This window comes from Aquarana catesbeiana, linkage group LG01, assembly GCF_042186555.1.
Source record: "Aquarana catesbeiana isolate 2022-GZ linkage group LG01, ASM4218655v1, whole genome shotgun sequence".
In the NCBI taxonomy this organism is placed as follows: Eukaryota; Metazoa; Chordata; class Amphibia; order Anura; family Ranidae; genus Aquarana; species Aquarana catesbeiana.
The window spans coordinates 503,363,870-503,387,767 of NC_133324.1; the positions used below are offsets into that span (position 1 = coordinate 503,363,870).

General features: G+C 44.0%; 1 protein-coding gene across 5 annotated transcripts in view; it reads left to right on the forward strand.

Annotated features, from left to right (window-relative positions):
• Nucleotides 1-23,898, forward strand: part of USHBP1 (USH1 protein network component harmonin binding protein 1) — a 227,914-nt gene that overhangs the window by 146,045 nt on the left and 57,971 nt on the right. For all 5 annotated transcript variants that reach the window (XM_073593094.1, XM_073593111.1, XM_073593120.1 and 2 more), the window contains one exon: nucleotides 197-297. In XM_073593094.1, the coding sequence (XP_073449195.1) occupies nucleotides 197-297 (101 nt within the window). The remainder of the gene's footprint in view (nucleotides 1-196; nucleotides 298-23,898) is intronic.

A 23,898-nucleotide genomic window follows, 5' to 3' on the forward strand; every position in this document is an offset into this window, starting at 1 on the left:
AGGGGGGGGAGGGGGGTTGGGCGAAGAAGAGGCAGGAGCTGGAACATGTTACAGGTTCAATCCTAAATACAACTGGAACATATATCATGTTCCAAAAGGTTAATCCTTTAATAAAAAAAGTAACAATGTTGTAATAAGATTGATAATGTGATATATGTGTTAACAGTGCTCGTTCTGTATCATTTTATTTTGACAGTGAGAGATGCTTAAAGACATACAGTGTATTATTGGCACTTGCTGAAGCAAAGGGGGAAATCCTACTGAGCCAAGTGACTTCTGGAGATTTCCTATACTCAGGTAAAATATTTTTATGTTTTTTGTTGTTTTGTTTTTTTGCAGAATTCACAGAAACCCACTTTACCTTGAAGTAAAAATATTATCACCCATGCACACACATTCACTAAAAAAATTCTTTAGATGCAATGTTAGATACTTTTTTTATATTTTATTTCTTTATTCAACATTTTCTTAATTATTACAAACAATGTTAAAAAAAATCAGACATGTCTTCCAAATCCCGCCTCTCACCCCTGTTCAATCCACCCCTATAAAAGAGTCATTATGTAGTAAATACAGTAAGATGTTATCTGGGGGGAGTCTGACGGCCTAAGGGAGGACTGTCTGGAATATCATTAAGGACTAGCTTCTCACCCATCCAGTACACCCTCCCAACTCACCCGGTCCACTCATTCCAACCAACCATACATCTCTCTTAGGCTTACTTGGGCCGATTTCTTTTGAGTCACTTCCCGTCACCTCAATGTTTTACCCGGAAAGTAAGGTTTACATATCAATCCCTCTTGCGTCCCACCAGGGTTTCCAAATCAATTCATATTTCCATAATATTTCCATAATGCATAATTGCTTTTTCTTTAAGAATTACCGCATTCATAGTGTTTAGCCATTCCTCACTGGACGGGGGTAGCACCGACTGCCACCTCCGGGCGATCAGGTTCCTTGCTTGGAATAAACATGTTGTGACTGCTACCTGCCTGTTTCCTAAATTCCCCCCTCCCGCCACTAAACCTAGCAGGTAGCGTTTTGCTTCCAGCTCAGTGGAGGTACCGAACGCTCGATCGATGATTCCTGTCACCCCCGTCCAGTAACAAAACAGCTTTGGACATCTCCAAAACATATGGAGCATGTCTGCCTCTGGATCCCCACACCTAGGACAGCTCGAGTCTAAGCGGCAGCCAAACTGGAAAAGTTTAGAAGGGGTATAATAAGTTCTATAAAGCAAGAACAAGTGTGACATCCTCTGGGAGGGCGACAATGAGACCAGCGGGGCCAATTCCAAAATTCTATTCCACTGTATTTCTGTAATATCTCCCACTTCTTTTTCCCACTTTCTCCTGTACAGAGGAGGTTCCAACTCTCCCAATCTCTTCTTATTAATATGTAAGTATATTTTTGAGATTAAACTTTTCCCTGTCTCTGCATTGATTAAATTTTGAAGTATTGGAATTGTACTCCATTCTAAAGTCATTCCTCTAAACTGTTCCTTCAGAGCATGCCTAACCTGTAGGTATCTTAAAAAAGATTTATTCAAAAGGGCGTATTGATCTCTTAGTTCCTGGAAGGATTTCAGAGATCCATCTGCATATAATTGAAAAATAAATTTTATTCCACATCTCTTCCATTCCTTTACTACCCCAATCTTCTGCAGTTCTCCCATTTTGCCATTCTCCCACAGTGGGTTATATTCTGTAAAGCCACTATACTTCAAGATTGTTTTCACTGTATCCCATACTCTCATTATAAGGTTTAGGGTAGGTAGCCCTAAGGGGAAAGGGCTTCAATTATCGAGTCATGTGGGGTGTTTTGTAGAAGCCTCTTTCTTCTTAGTTCTTGATCTACTAAATTACAACCCCCAATATACTGGAGTTGTGACGCCAAGAAATAACTAAACAGGTGTGGGAGGGCTACTCCTCCCTCCTGTTTCTGAAGCTGTAGAGTGCTTAACCGAATTCTTGCAGGGCCACCCTTCCAAATCAATTCCCTGAACAACCTATCAATCTTTTGAAACCACTTTTTGTACAACCATATTGGAGAATTATGTAGTACATATAGGAGTTGCGGCATCCAGATCATTTTAATTTGATTACAGCGACCAGCCACAGATATTGGCAGACTTTTCCAGACTTTTATTTTATCTTTAAATTTGGTCAGTAACAGGATGATGTTATCTGAGGTGTAACATTGAGGGTCTCTGGATATATTTATGCCTAAGTACTTATATTTGTTCACCCCTGGGATCTGTGCCACTTCCTCAGGTAAGGGGTCACCCAGCTGGTCTACAGGTAACAAACAAGATTTTGCCCAGTTTATCTTTAACCCAGAGATTTGGCCAAAGTTATTAATAATCTTCATAGCTTCCCTAGGTGAGTCCTGTGTATATCTCCCAGAAACAGCAATAAATCATCCGCATATAATGCAAGTTTTTCCTTGTGATCACCTCTTCTAAAACCCCTCACTCGCTTAGAGGCTCTGAGAGAGGTGGCCAGGGGCTCAACTGCAATGGTAAAAAGGAGGGGTGACAGGGGACAACCCTGTCTCGTCCCCCTCCCCAAGCCAGATTTATCAGACAGTTCATTGTTTACCTTTACTCTAGCTTCTGGGGCTCTGTAAAGCATTTTAACCCAGCTCATGAATCCCGGACCAAGCTGGACTGCTTCCATGGCCCTCCAAGGTACTGCCATTCCAAAGCAATCAAAGGCCTTGGCGGCATCTAGCGAGAGAATAGCCCTCTCTCTACCTCCTTCCATTGGAACCTGTAGATTTAAGTATAGGCACCTTATATTCATACTGGTTGTTCTTCCGGGTATAAAGCCCGATTGGTCGGGGTGGATGAGTTTTGATATGACTTTATTCAGCCTAGCCGCCAAGGCCTTTGCAAAGATTTTCATGTCTGTATTCAATAGCGCAATAGGCCTATATGAAGCCACATCAAGTGGGTCTTTACCCTCCTTTTGTATGGTAATTATGGTGGAGTCCATCATTAATGAGGGGAGAGCACCCTTTGCCATTGAGAAGATCAATACCCTCAACAGCTCGGGGAGCAAAACCTTCCCATAATGCCGATATATTTCAGCTGGGAGGCCATCTGGCCCGGGGATTTCTGGTTCGCCATCTCATTAGTGATCTGCTGAAGCTCCTCAAATGTGATGGGGCGGTCCAGCTCAGCTCTATCCATATCAGTGAGGGAGGGAAGATTCAGGTTCCTGAAGAAACTCTCCATTCCAGCCTTCATCCCGTCTTGGCGATATACAGATCCTCAAAATATTCTTTAAATTTGCTTGCTATTTCTGGAGTATGGGAGGTCACTCTTCCATCTTCTGCAGTAATTGTAGGCACTACAGAATTGGGAGAGTTTGCCCTGACCAGTTGCGCCAACATGCGTCCCACAGTTTCCCCTTTTCCAAAAGCCACTTGTCTCTGGAAAAGGTGCTTGTTCTCTGTCTTCCGGAGGGTCACTAACCGGTAGTTATTTTGCTTCTCTATCCAGTTCCAAGTGTTTCATGTGTTGGGTTGTTAATATGTTGTTCTTCTGCTATTGTTACCTTCTCCCCCATTTCAAGGAGAGGACACAAGGAGAGGAGAAAAGATGCTGCTCACTCCTAAGAATAAGAACAAGAGATTGGAATTTCCCTGGGGTGGGGTTTTTAGGCAACAAAATAAACGGATTAATTCAATTTCGGATTAATTTCATATGAAAAAATAGATGTATTTATTTTTACAAAGATAGCATGACATGGAAGTTAAAACAATGAGCTCCAGTGGGAAGTACTTTAAAACTTGTTGAGCTAAACATACATTTGCAAACATAATTCCATAACAACATTAAACAAAGAATGTTGACAATATGAAAATTGATCTGATGCGTTTCAACCCATACACTAAGGGTCTTCTTCAGAGGATCAGTCTGCTGAAAAATATATATGATATTGGTACACATGTAGGAGTTTTACTTACGCATGATGAAATTAATATACAATACATACATGTAATATAGTTACCCAACAATGTATGTCCAGCAAGAAAAAAAAAGAGAAGCCTCCCACATGGAGATCCCTTTATTTTTTATTTATTTTTTATTTTTTATTTTTTATTATCCCTTTATTTTTTCATAAATCAATAGATTTAATCCTTTTACTTTGCTGCCTAAAAACCCCACCCCGGGGAAATTCCTCTCTCTTATTCTCACCTTCTCCCCCATTAACCTCTCCCAGTCCTTTGTCTGTTCTTTAATTTTTGAAGTCTGTAGGATCATTAAGCCTCTTAAAAAGGCCTTCATAGGGTCCCATACTGTTCCCTCTGAGGCCGTCCCCCAGTTCAGATCAATAAATTCTCGCAAAGGGAATGGAATTTCATTCGGATCTCCCGTCAGTTCGATCCAAAAGGGGCTTATCTTCCACTCTCCAGGTTGATTACATTCCCCCAACTGTAATATTGCTGTCACCGGGGAATGGTCCGACAAGCCCCTTGGTTTATAATTTCCATTTTTTATCAAGGGAATCATTTCTTCATTCCCCAAAATTAAGTAAATCCTGGAGAGCGTGGAATGCGTCTTGGAGAAACATGAGTATTGTCGGATCTCCAGATTCCGAACTCTCCAGATATCCTTCAGTCCAGTTTCTTTCAAAAATTTAGTTAACCGGGTATCCACTATGTTGCCAATTTGTGTCTTGGGAGGAAACCTATCCAGCATACAGTCTGTTACCATATTAAAATACCCCATTGCTATCAACGGCACCCCTGGCTTATCCAGGATAAAATCGATGAGCCCACAAAGAATCGAGATATCGAAGTGGGGGAGGGGGAGATAAACATTTGCCAGTACACAGGGTCTATTTTCAATTCTGCAATACAGGAAAACCTATCGTCCTATTGTAGATTATAATCTCGCCATCTCGGTTGAGGGGTGGAGGCCTTGGTAAGGTGTGTTTCCTGTAAGCATAGAATAGCTGCTTCATATGCTTTTACTATAAGGAGAACTGCTGCCTTTTTTTCAGAGTCTCCCATTCCCTGGACATTCCATGAGCACAAAGTGAGTTTTTTAAAGTGCATAATTTTAACCATCAAAAATTAGTTTACTGTGAACCATAAAATCTATTTCTTTTGCCGTTATATGCCATTTTTGTGTTAGTTTAGTGACTCCGCATTGCCTAACCTCAAATCTGTGAATAATTCCAAACATTTTGGTGTACCAGACACACCACTTATACCACCCATACACCACTCTCACCCACCCACTGAGCCTATTTAGGGTCGTCCTAATGTGACCATTACGTATTACAGTGATCTTAAGTGTTATTAACATCTTTATCCTTATCTTCTTACACTCTTGCCTCCCTATCCCTTCCACCCTCCCTACTCCACCCAACCCCTTATCACAACTGAGCCAACCACTGGGGTGACAAACAAAACAAAGAAAACATAAAACAAAAAACACACATGGAGAGAACTCAATGTTAGATACTTGAATTGCGTATGATGAATATGAGTATGCTGCACCAAAAAAAAATATATATTTTTTTTTATTTATTCTGAGGGCTGTTTAAGCAACTGTACAAAATATATTTCTAAATCACAGTTTAATTTAGAAAAATGTTTCGATGTGGGCTGCTTCTGCTGTACTGTACACCATACAAACCTGTCTGGCTGGCCAAGATATCTGATTTTTCTCTCTTTCAGTTCAGTAACACTTGCCCGGTACACACGATCGGACTTTCTGACAACAAAACCGAAGGATGTTGGCTCCAACGTGTCTTGCATACGCACGGTCACACAAATGTTGGCCAATGTTGGCCAACAATTACGAACGCAGTGACGTACAAGACGTATGTGATGTCTCCATTACGAACGCTAGTTTTACAAGACCGAGCGCTTCCGGCTCGTGCTTGATTCCGAGCATGCATGGAATTTTGTCCGACGGACTTGTGTACACGCGATCGGAAAGTCCGACAATAAACATTTGTTGTCGGAAAATTTGAGAACCTGCTAACCAACATTTGTTGGCGGAAAGTCCGACAACAAATGTTCGATGGAGCATACACATGGTCGGACTTTCCGCCAACAAGCTCACATCCAACATTTGTTGTCGGAAAATCCGATCGTGTGTATGGGGCATAACAGGTTTTTTCTTTTCCTTGGTCTGTGACTGGACAGTGAAAAGAGAATCAGCAGACTGATAAGTTAATCTCTCTTTCACGCTGCTCTCTTTTTCTATCATCATCCTCCTTGAACTGCAGCACAACTGATTGGCTCTTTGAGCTGTTTTTCCTCCCATAGTCTTGGCTCTGCTCTGGCTCTGCTCTTGGCTCTGCAAGAAATTGATACCAAGGTACATTGAGTTATCACTTGGACCAATGTAACTATGTATATACCATATCTGGCTGATCTCCTGGGAGCTGACACCACTACTACAGTGATCTCTACTAGCTTCTGGGTCTCATGCCAAGCGGCTTCCTTGCTGCATTGGGAGCACAGGAGGTCGCCCATTCAGGATGGGTACCAATCAGGGAACGCTATAAATTTTCTCAAAGTATGCACAGTATTCTCTTATTGGATGAGGTGGAGAGGTGGGACAGTGACATCACGATCTCCATCTCGTCCAATCAGAGAATGTTTTGCATTAATTGAAAAAATGAAAAGTGTTCTGTGAATGGCCCCATGCTGAGTGGATCACCCCCTGTGTGCAGTACAGAGCAGGGCAGCCTCTCGACACAGGATCCCAAAGCTAATGGAGATCACTGGAGTAGTGGTGCCTAATACAGTTATTTTCAGCTTCCAGGGCACTGGCTAGGTATGACATATGCATGGTCAGACTAACTATGTAAAAATATCATCTTACATTGGAAGAAACCCCTGGCTCCTTCTTTACGATCCTGGAAGGGCCCAGTGAATGCTGCACTCCCGTTCTATATGGCTGCATATTTGAATCAAGGTTGTCCCCATAAATTTTTTTTTTTTAATTGGAAAACCAACTTTATTGAGAAAATATATGCTTGGTACATAAAATAACATGAGCCAACATGGCCAAATCAGTAATATATACATGAGTAGATTAAGTCATCTACATAGTATAGGATAACATAGCCATCGGACATGAAGCCGGTACATAATAGAGAAGAAGGGGGAAAAAAAAGGGGGCAGAGGAGAGAAGAAGATAAGAGATGAACATGACAACATTTCAAGTACATGTTTCACCATCCTCCAACCATCTGTTCCAGACCTGCTCGTATTTAAGCGGGGATCCTCTATGTACATAAATCAGCTTCTTATATGGGAGAGTGTCATTGATTTCTTTTTTCCAACACTGGATTGTAGGGGGTAGGGCCTGCATCCAATTAAGGACAATCGCTTTTCTCGCCAAGAATAGCGTTTCATGTAAAAAGGTACGGAGGGGTTTGTCAGCATCTAAGTCAGGTAGCAGACCAAGCAGACACATCTTAGGATCTAGGGTAGCCGGGGAGCCCATTTGATCGTGCAGGAAGCGTATTACTTGTATCCAATACGCTTGAATAGTTGGGCAGGACCATATGAGGTGATAGAAGGAGCCCGGGGTGTAGTCGCATAGTCGGCATCCTGGATTATACATGGGTTTGAAACGCACTAACCTCTGAGGGGTCAGATATGTCCTATGTATAATATATAACTGTGTTAGGCAGTCTGACAGTTTAGGGGAAACTTTTTTAACGTCTTCCAAGATCTCATCCCAATCCTCATCCTCAATTAGTCCAACGTCCGCCTTCCATCTAGTCTTAGCACTATAGGCCAAAGCTACGGAGTTGGGAAGACGGATGGCGGAGTAGAGAGTAGAGATTAGTTTGGCTGGCTCGGCACCTGTAATCGTGTCAACTATGGAGGGGACTATAAGGGATGGGTTAGAACCAGCAAACTGAGTTTGTATAGCCTGGAGTTGTAAGTACCCGAAAAGGAGGTGGTTGGGAAGTGAGAATTCATCTTTTAGTGTTTGGAATGTTTTAAGTCCCGTGGTGGTCATGATCTGGTGTATATACAAGATTCCGTTGCGTATCCAAACCTCGGGGTCTGGGATAGACAACAGCTCAGGCATGCGTGTGTTGAACCAAAGGGGGGTGTGGGAATGAATCAGCGGAGTCCCGAGCTTTTGTAGTGCCAACCGCCACACCCTTCGATGATGTCAACATGCCTGCTTTGTATTGGGGGGGTATGTCCTGTCGATGGGGCCCTTAGGACTGACTGAAGTGGGGTATGAGCAGGGTTATTAGGGTGTTCACAGATTAGTAGTTGGTATCTTGGTAGCTCGTTCTTGTCAAAATGATAGAAGTGGGATAATTGGGAGGCAAGATAATAGTCCTGAAAATCTGGAAGAGCAACTCCTCCCAATGTCACTGGGTTCTTAAGTATTTTCCAGGATAATTTATGTCTGCTGTGTCCCCATATAAACGAATTGAGAATAGATTCAATTGTCTTGAAAAATGTTTGTGGTATATACAGGGGAGCATGCCACACAAGATTGAGAGTATTTTTGGGAGAAGTATCATTTTGACTAGACTGATGCGTCCCATGACACCCAGGGGTAGTCGAGCCCAATTTTGTATCTTAGTCTTGATCAGAGTGTACAAGGGTTCAATATTCAGGATTGTGTAGTCTGTAAGCGATCTAGTAACCTGCACACCGAGGTACTTGATTACAGAGACCCTGGGGAGCGTCAGAGGGCGGGGATGTGAGTGCGGGGGGGAAATGGTCAATCGGAAGGATCTGGGATTTAGACCAATTTATGCTTAGGCCCGAGTGACTACCAATATGCTCTATGGAGTGGAGGTCTGCTACAAGGGATGGACCCCAGTGGGCCAAGTAGAGGAGCGTATCATCTGCATACATCCCAATCTTTTCTTCCAGATTTCCTATCCTGAGGCCTCGAATATTGGTGTCCGCACGAACCATAATGGCCAGCGGCTCCACAGCCAATGCATACAGCATGGGGGAAAGGGGGCAGCCTTGTCGGGTCCCTCTCTCCAGCGGGAATTGATCGGAGAGCCAGCCATTTACAAACACCTTAGCCTTCGGGGATTGATACAGGAGCTGGACCCAGCGGACAAAGTTGGGGCCAAGTCCAAATCTTGCGAGGCACTCCCATAGGTAGTTCCACTCCACGGAATCAAAGGCCTTGGCAGCGTCCAGAGCCACCACGACCCTCGAGCCGACTTCATCGTGGGACCCCTGAATATTCATAAATAGACGGCGAATATTCATAGCAGTGTTCTTCCCCGGCATAAAGCCTGTCTGATCAGGGTGGATCAGGGAAAGAATGACCTGGTTAACGCGGGAGCCTAGAATCTTGGCAAGTATTTTAATGTCTACCTGTAGTAAGGACTATATAGACTCCGGGTATTTGGGGTCCTTACCAGGCTTAGGGATTACCACAATTTGAGCTTCTCTCATAGAGGGGGGTAGGATTCCCGTATCAAATATGGATTTGTATAGATCATGAAGTTTAGGGATTAAAATTTCAGAGTAGGTGGCATAAAATTCAAGTGGTAGGCCGTCTGAACCTGGAGCCTTAGATGTAGCCAGACAGGAGATGGCCTCAGAGATATCTTCCTTAGTAATGGGAGCTTCTAAAAGTTCACGTTGGGCACCAGTCAATCTAGGGAATTTAATTCTCGCTAAATAATCTTTGGTATCTTGGGGAGTGTGAGTGACCCGGGAGGTGTAAAGTGCGCGGTAAAATCTCGCAAATTCCTCCGCTACTTGTTGTGGATCAGTGACGTCATTCCCCTGGGGGTCAGTCAACGACACCACCACCGGGGGACGTGAATCTAAGTGAGCAAGATATGCAAGGAGTTTGCCCGATCTTTCTCCGTACTCAAATACCCTTTGCCTACAGAAAAAGATGCGTTGCTTGGCCTTCTCAATATGTAGTTGGGAGACCTGTCGCGTCTGGATCTTGAGATTGTTGGCAGCGCTAGGCGAGGGGCCCCGGTGGAACGCCTCCTCCAGCACCTGTAGGTGTTCTGTAGCCTGTTGGACAATGAGTTTCAATGATCGCTTAAGTCTATTAATACGTGTGGAGAGCAGGGAGCGGGCGTGGAGCTTAAACGTCTCCCACACTACTTCAGGTGTGGCTGACTCCCTGTTGGCTGTAAAATAGTATTGCAACTCTGTCGGGATGTTATCCTGGTCCTGCAGGGCAGTCAGCCAAAACAGGTTTAACCACCAAGGAGGAGCAGGGGAGGCCTTGGGGAGCTGAATCGTAATCCAATAAGGGGCGTGATCTGAGAGTATTCGCGGAGCAAAGCCCGCGTCTCCCAGTTTAGGCGTCAGGGTCTTTGAAATGATAATAAAATCGATTCGTGACATTGTGTTATGACTGGCTGAGAAACATGAAAAGACTTTAGAGTGTGGGTGTTTGTGGCGCCAAGTGTCAACAAGAGCAAAATCAGTCAGTATCCGGTGTAGTCTGGTATGGGCCGGTGGGTTTAGGGGGAGGTCTGGTGTGCCCATTCGGTCTAGAGTGGGAATGAGGGTCATATTAAAGTCCCCCCATCCACACCGCCGGTACAGAGGTGTATTGTGCCATAAAGGCAAGGCCCTCCTTAATCACAAGTGAGTTGTATGGGGGGGGGATGTAGCAGGCTAGTATCAGAATAGGGGCTCCATTAATAGCGGCGTGTATAAATACATATCTGTCCTGCCGGTCTATCTGGAGTAGTATTAGCTCAAACTGAACCCTTTTAGCAATCAGGACCGATACACCTCTGAAATAAGAAGTGTGGGTGGCATGATATGCCCAACCAATCCAGAGTTTTTTAAGAGAGGATTGCAAGTGGCCCGTGACGTGGGTCTCAACTAGGGTGATGATATCGGCATGTTGGGACTTAAAGAATGTCAGGGCGGCTGTGCGTTTAATCTTATTGCTCAAGCCCCTAACATTCCATGTGAGGAACTTCAGAGAACTCATGGCGGGAAAAGGGTATGGATAATGAACCGCGGCTGGACCAGGACCGGCAGAGCAGACATAGCCACATCAGATAACATAAAACACAATGATAACCAGTAACGACAGTGCATGTATGATAATAACATAGTACCTTTAGCGTAAACAAACAGTTGCAAACATGGTGGTGTGAGAAAAATAACAACCACAACATTTTCCCTCCCTCCCAGTTCAGTGCCACCCAAACTTGACACAGACATAATATCCCATAACCAGGTCTCAACTAGGGACATCCAACGTATAGGACCCGTTGGAGGCCAGGGACTTAATTTCAGAGGAGCATAGATACCCATAAGAAAAGGAAAAAAAACAAAGGGGAAAACGAAAAAAGTCAAACCAACGGGAAATGAAGGAATTCACAAAAACACTAGGGGGGTGACTTCTTCTCTGAGAAGTGCATGGGGTGTAGGGGCCACAAAAATGTAGCGCCATTACAGTTGCGCAGGGGGGGGACTCCGCTTGCCATCAGGGTGGTAGATAAAGTAAAGTAACAGAGTCCTGAATGACGATCGATCTGTTATTCTCTAAAGGCATCTCACAGGTAAGGGGAAATCGGGGAACATGAGTCAATATTGTCACTTGGAGACAGTAGGCACACTGTGAGATCCAGTATAGGGCTGGAAAGGATTTGCAAGTCCACCCTCCAGTTCCAGCAAAGGATATGTACGTGTAAGGTGCCCACTGAGAGGCTCAGTAGTAAAGCAGTGGATGATATTGCTGGCACCGGGGGGAGTAGGGGGAGAAAAAAGGGTAAAGTACTCACTGCTTAAAGGCTAAGTGATACATTCAGTCTCGGTGATCCCTCTGGTCAATCCAAGCGGATGCTAATTCAGGGTCTTCAAAAAAGTGGGTTCGGCCGTCGCACTCGACACGAAGCTTTGCAGGATACAGCATAGCGTATTTGAGGTGCAGTACTCGGAGGCGTCGTTTAACATCCTGAAACTTGGATTTTTGTCGTTGTACCTCGTTGGAAAAGTCCGGAAATACGGCCACACTAGTGTTGGTATGGGGAATATTCCCCTTCTCTCTGGTCAGGGGAGGATCTTGTCGCAGTCCCTCAAGTTGAGGAACTTCGCTATTAGGGTACGCGGTGGAGCCCCCGAAGGAGGAGGATGGGCAGGGATTCGATGAGCCCTTTCCACCGCAAACATTACCGAGAATGCATCTCTGCCGAAGGGGGATGTCAGGAGGTTTTCAAGAAAACTTGCCGCGTCGCTGCCCTCAGCAGTCTCAGGAAGGCCGATAAATCGGAGATTACATCTCCGGAGGCGATTCTCCATGTCATCCTGTTTTGCACTGATCTGCTGAAGCTGCCGGCGCACCTCATCAGTAGTATGTTGCAGGGGGTGCAATATATCCTCCGCTCTACTAATACGGGTCTCTGTCTCTGCCACGCAGTCCCGCAGGGTAGAGAGGTCTTGTCGGATAAGAGACACATCAATTTTGACTTCCTCAATTTTGGTGGTGAGCGTGCTCTGGCATAGGGCAATAGCATCTAGTACTTTGTGGCCACCGTAGAATTTTCCGTGGCCGGAGAGGGACCGGCGCCATATTTGGCCTGTTGGTCTTCTTCAAGGCGACGGTACTTGGCAAGCTTGTCAGTAGCCTCGGAAGCCTTTTTCGGTGGAGACATAGTGCAGAGGTGGTCGGGGGAATCTCGGGGTGTACTAATATGGCTGCTGCTTTCAGGGCCGAGTCCTCGGTGATCCCCTCTCTTCGCAGTTTTAGAGCGGCACAATAGGGACTATAGATTGCGGCCAGAGGAGTGTGGGAGCAGGTGGGTATAGCAAGGAGAAATCGGAATCAGGGAAATCAAGTAGTCTAGTAGGGTAAAGCAAGATGGCCGCCGGCCCGGGGACCAGGCCCGAAGTCGCTTACCGTCTCGCTGGCTATCACTGACGGAGAAGATACCGCACCATCTGCAGACTAAGCTCCGGTGGTCAAGGGAGGCAGAGATCAGTCTCCAGGGAGCCGGGCAGGCCAGGGAATCCTATAAGGGTGTAGCAAAATGGCCGCTGCTCCAGTGACCAGGACGGGGCCTCAGACCTTCCAACCAGCTGCTACAGGGTGTAGAGATGCTGTGGCAGTGCCCACAGGTAATCCGGTGGCCAGGGCAGGTAACCAGGAGTCTCTGGGGAGCAAGATGTGGCAAGAAAATGTGTAGGAGCCACCGCCGGGTGTAGCAAGATGGCCGCCACTCCAAGGACTAGGCCGAAGCCGCGGTCTGCCCTACAGGCAGTCCCCGGGCGGGGAGATCCGGCGATCGCGGCCGTGGATGGCGCTCCAGAAGGCTTGAGAACTCCGATGGCCAGTCAGGGGACAAAGCAGGCTTGCTGGGCACTGTATTTAAGGTAGGATCATCAGGATTAGAGCAGGATGGTGTTGCAGGAGTATGGGCAAGCGGAGCTCTCACTGCACACGTCCTACCCCATCGCTCTCCAGGCCACGCCCCCGTCCCCATTAATTTTAGAAAGTCTGGAACTGTTGGATCTCTGAAGATGAATGGTTAGTCCCACATGGGTACTGGGTTGGATTGAGTGTGGTATGAATAGAGCTACTAGTTCCCAGCTAGATGGGGCCTACAAGCTTACTCTATGCTTCTTTTGCTTGTATATGAGCTGACGTCCAAGATACTGATGCTATTGTGCTTATACTGTAGCTATCCTGATTGGGGAGCTGCCTATGTGAGAATAGCTTTGGCACCTGTACTGTTATCCTGCACTTCTCTGCACATTCTATTCTGCCATTTTATCTGTTTTGCATGTTGTATGCTGGGGGATTTTTGTCAAGGACAAGTTGGTCCTGCAAGACCGGTGGTACTGTTTACTCCCTTCTGACTGTATTAGGGGTTTTTTTTTTCTTGATTGTTTCTGGTACTCCTGGTACCTTGTATTTATTTTGTATTGTACAGTTTTATTGCAAAATTAATAAAAATAATAATAAAAAAAAAAAATGTAGAAATATCCTATTCTGTATCTGCTAGGGAAAAAAAAAAGAAATCACCCAAAACCATTTTAGTTTCCCTTTAACCTTCCCTTACTGTGATGGGCAAGGTTTTTATGAGAAAAGACTAGTGTGAATGATGTATACTAACAAGTAAAAATTTTCTATAAGAATACTCTTCTACAATAAAGAAAAAACACAGGCCAGTCCCACAAATGTACAGCGGCTGTTATATACAACAAATTCATAGTGAGTTGTTTGAGCAGAGCTGCTTGCATGTCTGGCAGGCGTGTGGTGCTGGGACTGGCAGCTGTTGCAGATTTACAATACTAGTCTTGGGGCTGAATTGATGGGATTCTGGGCCGCTTACTGATTAAAAGTACTTAAAGTGAATGGTCCCCAGTAGCAAAATGTGAACATGATTGCACATTGTGACCACATAGGAAATCCCAGTGATATCTTTATAACCGTCCAATCTTTTATCTTTAAGAGCAGTAACAATTACCAACAGAGCTTTTGTGATGAAAAATATATGAATTAATCCCTTGTGGAAGCAAATTACAAATTGTGACACCTCACCACCAGATATGTTTCATATCTGGTGGTTCTGTCCGAAGGTCCGACATTTCTGGAAAAGAGTGTTCCGTTTTGTCTATTCAGTGACAGGACTGAATATTCCCAGAGGCACCAAAACTGCGCTGTTCGCTAACCCGTTGGAGTAGATCCTCAGACATCTTCGAACTCTCATGTTTTATTTTTCTAGTAACCAAAATAACCATAGCACGAGCATAGAAATCGCCCGTGATCAATGTCACGATGGTGAAACATAAAATATCCTGGATTATGGTAAACTAAAAACTGACCAGTATCCGTAAAGATAAATAAGCAAAGTTTGAAAAAGTATGGAACCCCTTCCTAACCCTCATACTTCCTCATGAGTAAGGTCATGTGCTATGAGGCTTTAAAGCGGGGTTCCACCCAAATTTTGAACAATATCTGTATGTATTCTCTTCCTTGCCCAGATGCTGACATGCCGTTTAAAAAAATTTAAATCGGCGTAATTACCTTTTATTTTTCTATTCTTCTTTGCACTTCCTGGTTCTCCTCCCGTGGGAGTAGGCGTGTTTCTAGCCTCTCCCAGACTCCTGGGAGCTAGTCTCAGGCTTCCCAGGATGCCACAGGGCATGTGCGGGAACGAGCGGTGAATGCTGGGAGCACAGCATTCACCACATCCAGGAAATAAATGCTTGTGGGCTTCAAATGCCCACAATGAAGATGGAAACCGCCTGCAGTGAATAATATAAGTTATTCTTTCCGACGAAATCTGACACAGGCGGACATATTACACACAATATGTGAGTATGTAATGCTGAGAAGAAAAGTTTGTGAATGAACTCAAAAAAAAAAAAAAAAAAATGATAGATAGGTGGACCCCCGCTTTAAGGTTACTTCCTGACAATGATGCACCCCTACCTCTCTATGTTCTTGGCTATGAGTGCCCTACAGTTTATTCAAATGTTACTTCACAATTATTTCCATTTATTTTTTTATCTCACTTTAGTGAACATCAGGCCAAGTTTTTCTTGATTTTGCTGTTCCTCAGTCACCACATTATTGTCTATAATGGTATAAGAGGATGTTTCGGCTCTTTGACATTTATTTGACAATGTTTATGCTTTTGTATACCATGTAAACTTTGCAATAAAAATTATTGGAAAAAATAAAAAATATATATAAATATATATATACATATATATAATTAATGTAAATGTTTGGGTAAACCCTCCCGTGCAATTGAAAACATCATTGGGATTTCTGAAGTACATGTAACATTTTAAAGCCTGTTAAATGAGTACAGCAATATCATGTAGGCCCTTCGGGATATCAAAAGACCAAGGTCTTTTTCAACTTAGAATTAAATATTGATTTAAAAATGTTTCAAATGTAATGATGGCATAAATAGTATAGTTATATGGCTTTTCGCTTATTCGAGCTATCAGCCTGCTGGTACAATGGGGACAGAAAGTATTCAGACCCCCTTACATTTTTCACTCTTTGTTATATTGCAGCCATTTGCTAAAACCATTTAAGTTCATTTTTTTTCCTCATTAATGTACACACAGCACCCCATATTGACAGAAAAACACAGAATTGTTGACATTTTTGCAGATTTATTAAAAAAGAAAAAATGAAATATCACATGGTCCTAAGTATTCAGACCCTTTGCTCAGTATTTAGTAGAAGCACCCTTTTGATCAAATACAGCCATGAGTCTTTTTGGGAAAGATGCAACAAGTTTTTCACACCTGGATTTGGGGATCCTCTGCCATTCCTCCTTGCAGATCCTCTCCAGTTCTGTCAGGTTGGATGGTAAACGTTGGTGGACAGCCATTATTAGGTCTCTCCAGAGATGCTCAATTGGGTATAAGTCAGGGCTCTGGCTGGGTCATTCAAGAACAGTCACGGAGTTGTTGTGAAGCCACTCCTTCGTTATTTTAGCTGTGTGCTTAGGGATCATTGTCTTGTTGGAAGGTAAACCTTCGGCCCAGTCTTATTTCTCACTATCTTGGAGTCCTTCGGGTGTTTTTTAGAAAATTCCATGCAGGCTTTCATGTGTCTTGCACTGAGGAGAGGCTTCCGTCGGGTCACTCTGCCATAAAGCCCCGACTGGTGGAGGGCTGCAGTGATGGTTGACTTTCTACAACTTCCTCCAATCTCCCGACTGCATCTCTGGAGCTCAGCCACAGTGATCTTTGGGTTCTTCTTTACCTCTCTCACCACGGCTCTTCTACCCTGATAGCTCAGTTTGGCCGGCTCTAGGAAGGGTTCTGGTCGTCCTAAACGTCTTCCATTTAAGGATTATGGAGGCCACTGTGCTCTTAGGAACCTCAACCACTTCAGCCCCGGAAGGATTTACCCCCTTCCTGACCAGAGCACTTTTTACAATTTGGCACTGTGTCGCTTTAACTGCTAATTACGCGGTCATGCAATGCTGTACCCAAACGAAATTTGCGTCCTTTTCTTCCCACAAATAGAGCTTTCTTTTGTTGGTATTTGATCACCTCTGCCGTTTTTTTTTTTTTTGCGCTATAAACGGAAAAAGACCAAAAATTTTGAAAAAAAAATGATATTTTCTACTTTTTGTTATAAAAAAAATCCAATAAACTCAATTTTAGTCATACATTTAGGCCAAAATGTATTCGGCCACATGTCTTTGGTAAAAAAAAATGTCAATAAGCGTATTTTTATTGGTTTGCGCAAAAGTTATAGTGTCTACAAACTACGGTACCTTTTCTAGAATTTACACAGCTTTTAGTTTATGACTGCCTATGTCATTTCTTGAGGTGCTAAAATGGCAGGGCAGTACAAAACCCCCCCAAATGACCCCATTTTGGTAAGTAGACACCCCAAGTACACCCCAAGTAAATTGCTGAGAGGCATGTTGAGCCCATTGAATATTAATTTTTTTTGTCCCAAGTGATTGAATAATGACTGATAATGAATAAAAAAAACAAAATTACAAAAAGTTGTTACTAAATGATATATTGCTCACACAGGCCATGGGCATTTGTGGAATTGCACCCCAAAATACATTTAGCTGCTGAGCATGGGGATACCACATGTGTGGGACTTTTTGGGAGCCTAGCTGCGTACGGGGCCCCGAAAACCAAGCACCGCCTTCAGGATTTCTAAGGGCGTAAATTTTTGATTTCACTCCTCACTACCTATCACAGTTTTGAAGGCCATAAAATGCCCAGATGGCACAAACCCTCCCACATGACCCAATTTTGGAAAGTAGACATCCCAAGCTATTTGCTGAGAGGCATGTTGAGTCCATGGAATATTTTATATTTTGACACAAGTTGTGGGAAAGTGACAATTTTTTTTTTTGTGCACTAGGTTGTCACTAAATGATACATTGCTCAAACATGCCGTGGGCATATGTGGAATTACACCCCAAAATACATTCTGCTGCTTCTCCTGAGTACGGGGATACCACATGTGTGGGACTTTTTGGGAGCCTAGCCGCGTACGGGGCCCCGAAAACCAATCACCGCCTTCAGGATTTCTAAGGGCGTAAATTTTTGATTCACTCCTCACTACCTATCACAGTTTCGAAGGCCATAAAATGCCAAGATAGCACAAAACCCCCCCAAATTACCCCATTTTGGAAAGTAGACACCCCAAGCTATTTGCTGAGAGGCATAGTGAGTATTTTTCAGCTCTCATTTGTTTTTGAAAATGAAGAAAGACAAGAAAAAATTTTTTTTTTCTTTTTTCAATTTTCAAAACTTTGTGACAAAAAGCGAGGTCTGCAAAATACTCACTATACCTCTCAGCAAATAGCTTGGGGTGTCTACTTTCCAAAACAGGGTCATTTGGGGGGGGGGGTTGTGCCAGGTGGGCATTCCATGGCCTCCGAAACTGTGATAGGCAGTGAAGAGTGAAATCAAAAATTTACGCCCTTAGAAAGCCTGAAGGCGGTGCTTGGTTTTCGGGGTCCTGTACGCAGCTAGGCTCCCAAAAAGTTTCACACATGTGGTATCCCCGTACTCAGGAGAAGCAACAGAATATATTTTGGGGTGTAATTTCACATATTCCCATGGCATGTTTGAGCAATATATCATTTAGTGACAACTTTGTGCAAAAAAAAAAAATTGTCACTTTCCCACAACTTGTGTCACAATATAAAATATTCCATGGACTCGACATGCCTCTCAGCAAATAGCTTGGGGTGTCTACTTTCCAAAATGGGGTCATTTGGGGGGGTTTTGAACTGTCCTGGCATTTTATGCACAACATTTAGAATCTTATGTCACACATCACCCACTCTACTAACCACTTGAAGACAAAGCCCTTTCTGACACTTTTTGTTTACATGAAAAAATAATTTTTTTTGCAAGAAAATTACTTTGAACCCCCAAACATGATATATTTTTTTTAAATCAAATGCCCTACAGATTAAAATGGTGGGTGTTTAATTTTTTTTTCACAGTATTTGCGCAGCGATTTTTCAAATGCATTTTTTTGGGAAAAAACACACTTTTTTAAATTTTAATGCACTAAAACACACTATATTGCCCAAATGTTTGATGAAATAAAAAAGATGATCTTAGGCTGAGAACATGGATACCAAACATGACATGCTTTAAAATTGCGCACAGACGTGCAGTGGCGACAAACTAAATACATTTTTAAAAGCCTTTAAAAGCCTTTACAGGTTACCACTTTAGATTTACAGAGGAGGTCTACTGCTAAAATTACTGCCCTCGATCTGACCTTCGTGGTGATACCTCACATGCATGGTGCAATTGCTGTTTACATTTGACGCCAGACCGACCCTTGCGTTCGCCTTTGCGCGAGAGCAGGGGGGGACAGGGGTGCTTTTTTTTTTTTTTCTTTATTATTTTTTTGCTTTTTTATCTTATTTTTAAACTGTTCCTTTCATTTTTATTTTTTTTTTATCATTTTTATTGTTATCTCAGGGAATGTAAATATCCCCTATGATAGCAATAGGTAGTGACAGGTACTCTTTTTTGAAAAAACTGGGGTCTATTAGACCCTAGATCTCTCCTCTGCCCTCAAAGCATCTGACCACACCAAGATCGGTGTGATAAAATGCTTTCCCAATTTCCCAATGGCGCTGTTTACATCCGGCAAAATCTAAGTCATGAAATGCTCATAGCTTCTGGTTTCTTAGGCAATAGAGATGTTTGGAGCCACTCTGGTCTCTGATCACCTCTATGGTCAGCTGGCTGAATCACCGGCTGCATTCTCAGGTTCCCTGTTGGGACAGGAGAGCCAGAGAAAAACATGGAAGACGGTGGGGGTGATTCCCTCCCACTGCTTGTAAAAGCAGTCTAGAGGCTAATTAGCCACTAGGATTGCTTTTACATGAAAGCCGACCGCTGGCTGAAAAGAATGATACCAAGATGATACCTAAACCTGCAGGCATCATTCTGGTATAACCACTCAAAGTCCAGCAACATACCAGTACGTTGCTGGTCCTTGTTGGGCATATATTGTAAACTTTTTTTTCATGCAGCCTGTGGGCTGAACGAAAAAAAGAGATTGATCGGTGGGTATGCCCACCATTAGAATACCTCCCTTCATCCACCCACTTCTAATGATGGGCATACATGCACCGTATATATATGCCGAAGCATGGGGGCATCCTCCCGCAAAAGTTAGGAGCAAATCGCTCCTCCGCCCTCTGCTGCCCCCACGCTTTGGCATATATGTTGAAGTATGTAACTGTGGTGGTGAAATCACCTCCGACAGCGCTGGAGTCACGGCTTTATATATCGTGGGAGCAAACGCTGTTGCTGTCAAGATAAATCCGCGCTGTAACTGAATGGCGTACCTGCTAAGCAAATGATGGTTAACAATAAAAAAAAGTAACATTACAGTATAACAGTAAGACTTACCATACCTGCAAAACAAATACAAAAAAAAATAGTAAAAAATAAAACATTTAACGCAACCTGTGCCTAAAATATATATATGCCGAAGCATGGGGGCATCCTCCCACAAAAGGCAGGAGCAAATCTCTCCTCCACCCACTGCTGCCCCCACGCTTTGGCATATATGCTGAAGTATGTAACTGTGGTGGTGAAATTACCTCCAACAGCGCTGGAGTCATGGCTTTATGTATCGTGGGAGCAAACGCTGTTGCTGTCAAGATAAATAAATCCGCTCTGCAGCTGAATGGCGTACCTGAAAACAAAAAAATGTTTACCAACAAAACACAGTAAACAGTAAAGTATAAAAAAATTGCATATCTGAAAAGCAAACATGGTAAAACATAATAACAACTAAACATTGCAGAATAGAATACAGTAAAAAAGAGCAGAACAGTAGAGAGAGAATAGAGAGAACAATAAAACGACAACTATTTTTGGTTTTTTTATTTTATATATTTTTTTGTGTTTTTATTTTTTTTATTTTTTATTTTTTACACTTTTTTTAGTAACTTTAACTTTTGTAACTGGTACCAGGTTTGGGTCTCTCAAAATGCGATGGCATCTTGGGAGACCCTGTAAAAGTGTGTCCTAGTCTGTGCAATGCTGTACCCTACGCTAAAACTCAACTAGTGTATGGTAGCGTTTAAAACATTCACCAATGCATAGACCAGGATTGTCAGGACAGGAGGGACAATAATACCGGGTGTCACGCCTAAATCCGCACTTGCTACAGACATGGCATCTTCTTTGGGGGGCTCGTTGGGTAGGGGTACTCGAGAGGACATAAGGAAAATGCCTCTCATGCAGCCGGCTTACTGCATTTGGTTGGGGAAGGTGAGGTGGAGCACCGTCTGGAAACAGAAGGGCTCTGACGATCTCTTCCTGGAATTTAAGGAAGGATCCAGTCCGTCCTGAAGCTCTGTATAGCACATGAGCGTTCAGAAAAGCCAATTGAAATAAATAAACAGACACTTTTTTGTACCAGCGTCTGGCCTTACGGGCAACTAGGTATGGCGCCAACAACTGGTCGTTGAGGTCCACCCCTCCCATATTTTGGTTATATTCGTGGACACAGAGGGGTTTCTCCACAACACCAGTCGCCGTAGTAATTTGGACCGCCGTGTCTGCATGAAGGGACATAAGAACGAAAACATGCTTATTGTCCCTCCACTTCATAGCGAGCAAATTATTACACTGCAAGCAGACTCTCTCCCCCAGCCTAAGACGGGAATCTACAAGCTGCTGGGGAAATCCCTGGCGATTAGGTCGCACAGTGCCACGTGCTCCAATCTGTTGATCAAAAAGGTGACTAAAAAGTGGCACGCTCGTGTAATAATTGTCCACGTACAAATGGTACCCCTTTCCGAATTAGGGTGACACCAAGTCCCACACTATCTTGCCAGCGCTTCCTATGTAGTCAGGGCAGTTTGTCGGCTCTACGTGACTATCTTTGCCCTCGTAAACCATAAATCTACATGTATAGCCTGTGGCCCTGTCACAGAGCTTATATATCTTGACCCCGTATCTGGCACGCTTGCTGGGAAAGTACTGTTTGAATGACAAGTGGACAGAAAATTTAATCAGGGACTCATCAACGCAGACAACTTGATGGGGAGTAAACAAGTCTGCAAAACGCTGGTTGAAGTGGTTTACGAGGGGCCGAATTTTGTAGAGCCGATCGCATCCAGGGTCTCCACGAGGACGACAAAGTTCATTGTCATTGAAGTGCATGAACCGCAAAATTTGCTCGTATTGTGCCCTGGCCATGGAAGCAGAGAACACGGGCATATGGTAAATTGGGTCAGTGGACCAATATGACCGCAACTCACTCTTTTTATTTATGCCCATGTTGAGGGAAAGGCCCAGAAAGATCTTAAATTCGGAGACCGTAATTTGTCTCCAATCTCTGGCAAGGGAGGACTGGGGATTAGCGGCGATGTGTTGACCAGCATATAAATTGCTTTGGTCCACAATAGATCTATAGAGATCTTCGGTGAAAAACAGCGAATAAAAATCCAGTGGCGTAAATTCAACTGTTTCCACCTGAATTCCGGGTTGGCCAGTGAATGGGGGAAGTACGGGTGCTGCAGAAGTGGTGGGTTCCCAATTCGGATTGGCAAATGCAGCAGGAAGGGCACTATGGGCACGACGGGCCTGTGTTTGTCTTCTTGGTGGCAGCGGGACACTACTAGTGCTTGCCACCTCGCAGCTTGAACTGCACTTATGGGACTTGCCACGTCACCATGTGATACTGCAGTGCTGGATGTACGACCAGGGTGTACTAGGCCGCTGGAGCTTGCCAGTTCACCAGAAGGAATAGCGGCGCTAGTACTTCTCTGCTCCATACGAGGGACCTGCGGTTCTTGCACTTCAAGGACAGAAGAAGAAGATTGGGGTCTGGTACGCCTGACCTTAGCAGGGACCACAACTCCGTCGTCAGAGCTATCTGTCATGGAGCCGCTGTCCTCTACAGGATCGTATTCTGAGCCTGAATCTGACAGATGAGTGATTTCCTCTTCACTATCTGTCATGCTCAGAAACGTGTAGGCCTCTTCACTAGTGTACCTTCGATTTGCCATTTTGGGCTCTAAATTTAGGGGTACACTAGTGAGACTCACAGGCAAAAAAGCTCCTGACTGTTAGCGACTGATTCAAAACGCTACCAAAAAAACTGTTAGCGATCGCAGGGATCAGGCCTGACTCTGCGAACGCTGCAGTTATGTGTGCTTAGTGTTTTGTAAGTGCCAGTGATCGATCGATACTGCACTTGGGTGGGCTGGGCAGGGCTGGGCCGAGGGGGCAAAACGCAGGTGCTAGCAGGTATCTGGGCTGATCCTTCTAACACTGTGTTTATGGGAACCCTAAACTGCTGGGGATGCTAGTATAGATCTGATTAGATCAGATATTGATCTGTTCAGATACTATAGCACTAAGGGAGGTGTATGCTGCGTGCGTGGGTGTTAGCGGTACTGGCGCTAACCTGACGCTGCCTGGGGCAACGCAGACCTTATCTGACCCTAAAAACGTAACTTATATCACCGCCGGGCAATTAGGGGGTTAAACCTTTATAAGGTAATAAACGGCGGGTGCCCTAAAACTATAATAAACTATAAAAAACAAACGAACTAACCAGCGTCACCTGTAACACTTATACGGTGATCGCTGGTGAAAGGGTTAACTAGGGGTAATCAGGGGTTTAAAACCTTTAGTAGGTAGTATATGGGGGTCCCTGTCGCTATAAAACGCTGACGGCGAACCTATATACTTACCTCCCCAACTAGCGTCACCAGTGACACTAATACAGCGATCAGAAAAACGATCGCTTAGTGACACTGGCGATGGGGGGTGATCAAGGGGTTAACCTTTTATTAGGGGGGTTAGGGGGGTATCCTGGACCTAAAGGGAGGTACCCCAGACCTACAGGGGGCTAACCCTAACTGCCCTAACACTTATAACTGTCACAAACTGACACCAATGCAAAAAAAAAAACTGCTATTGGTGTCACTG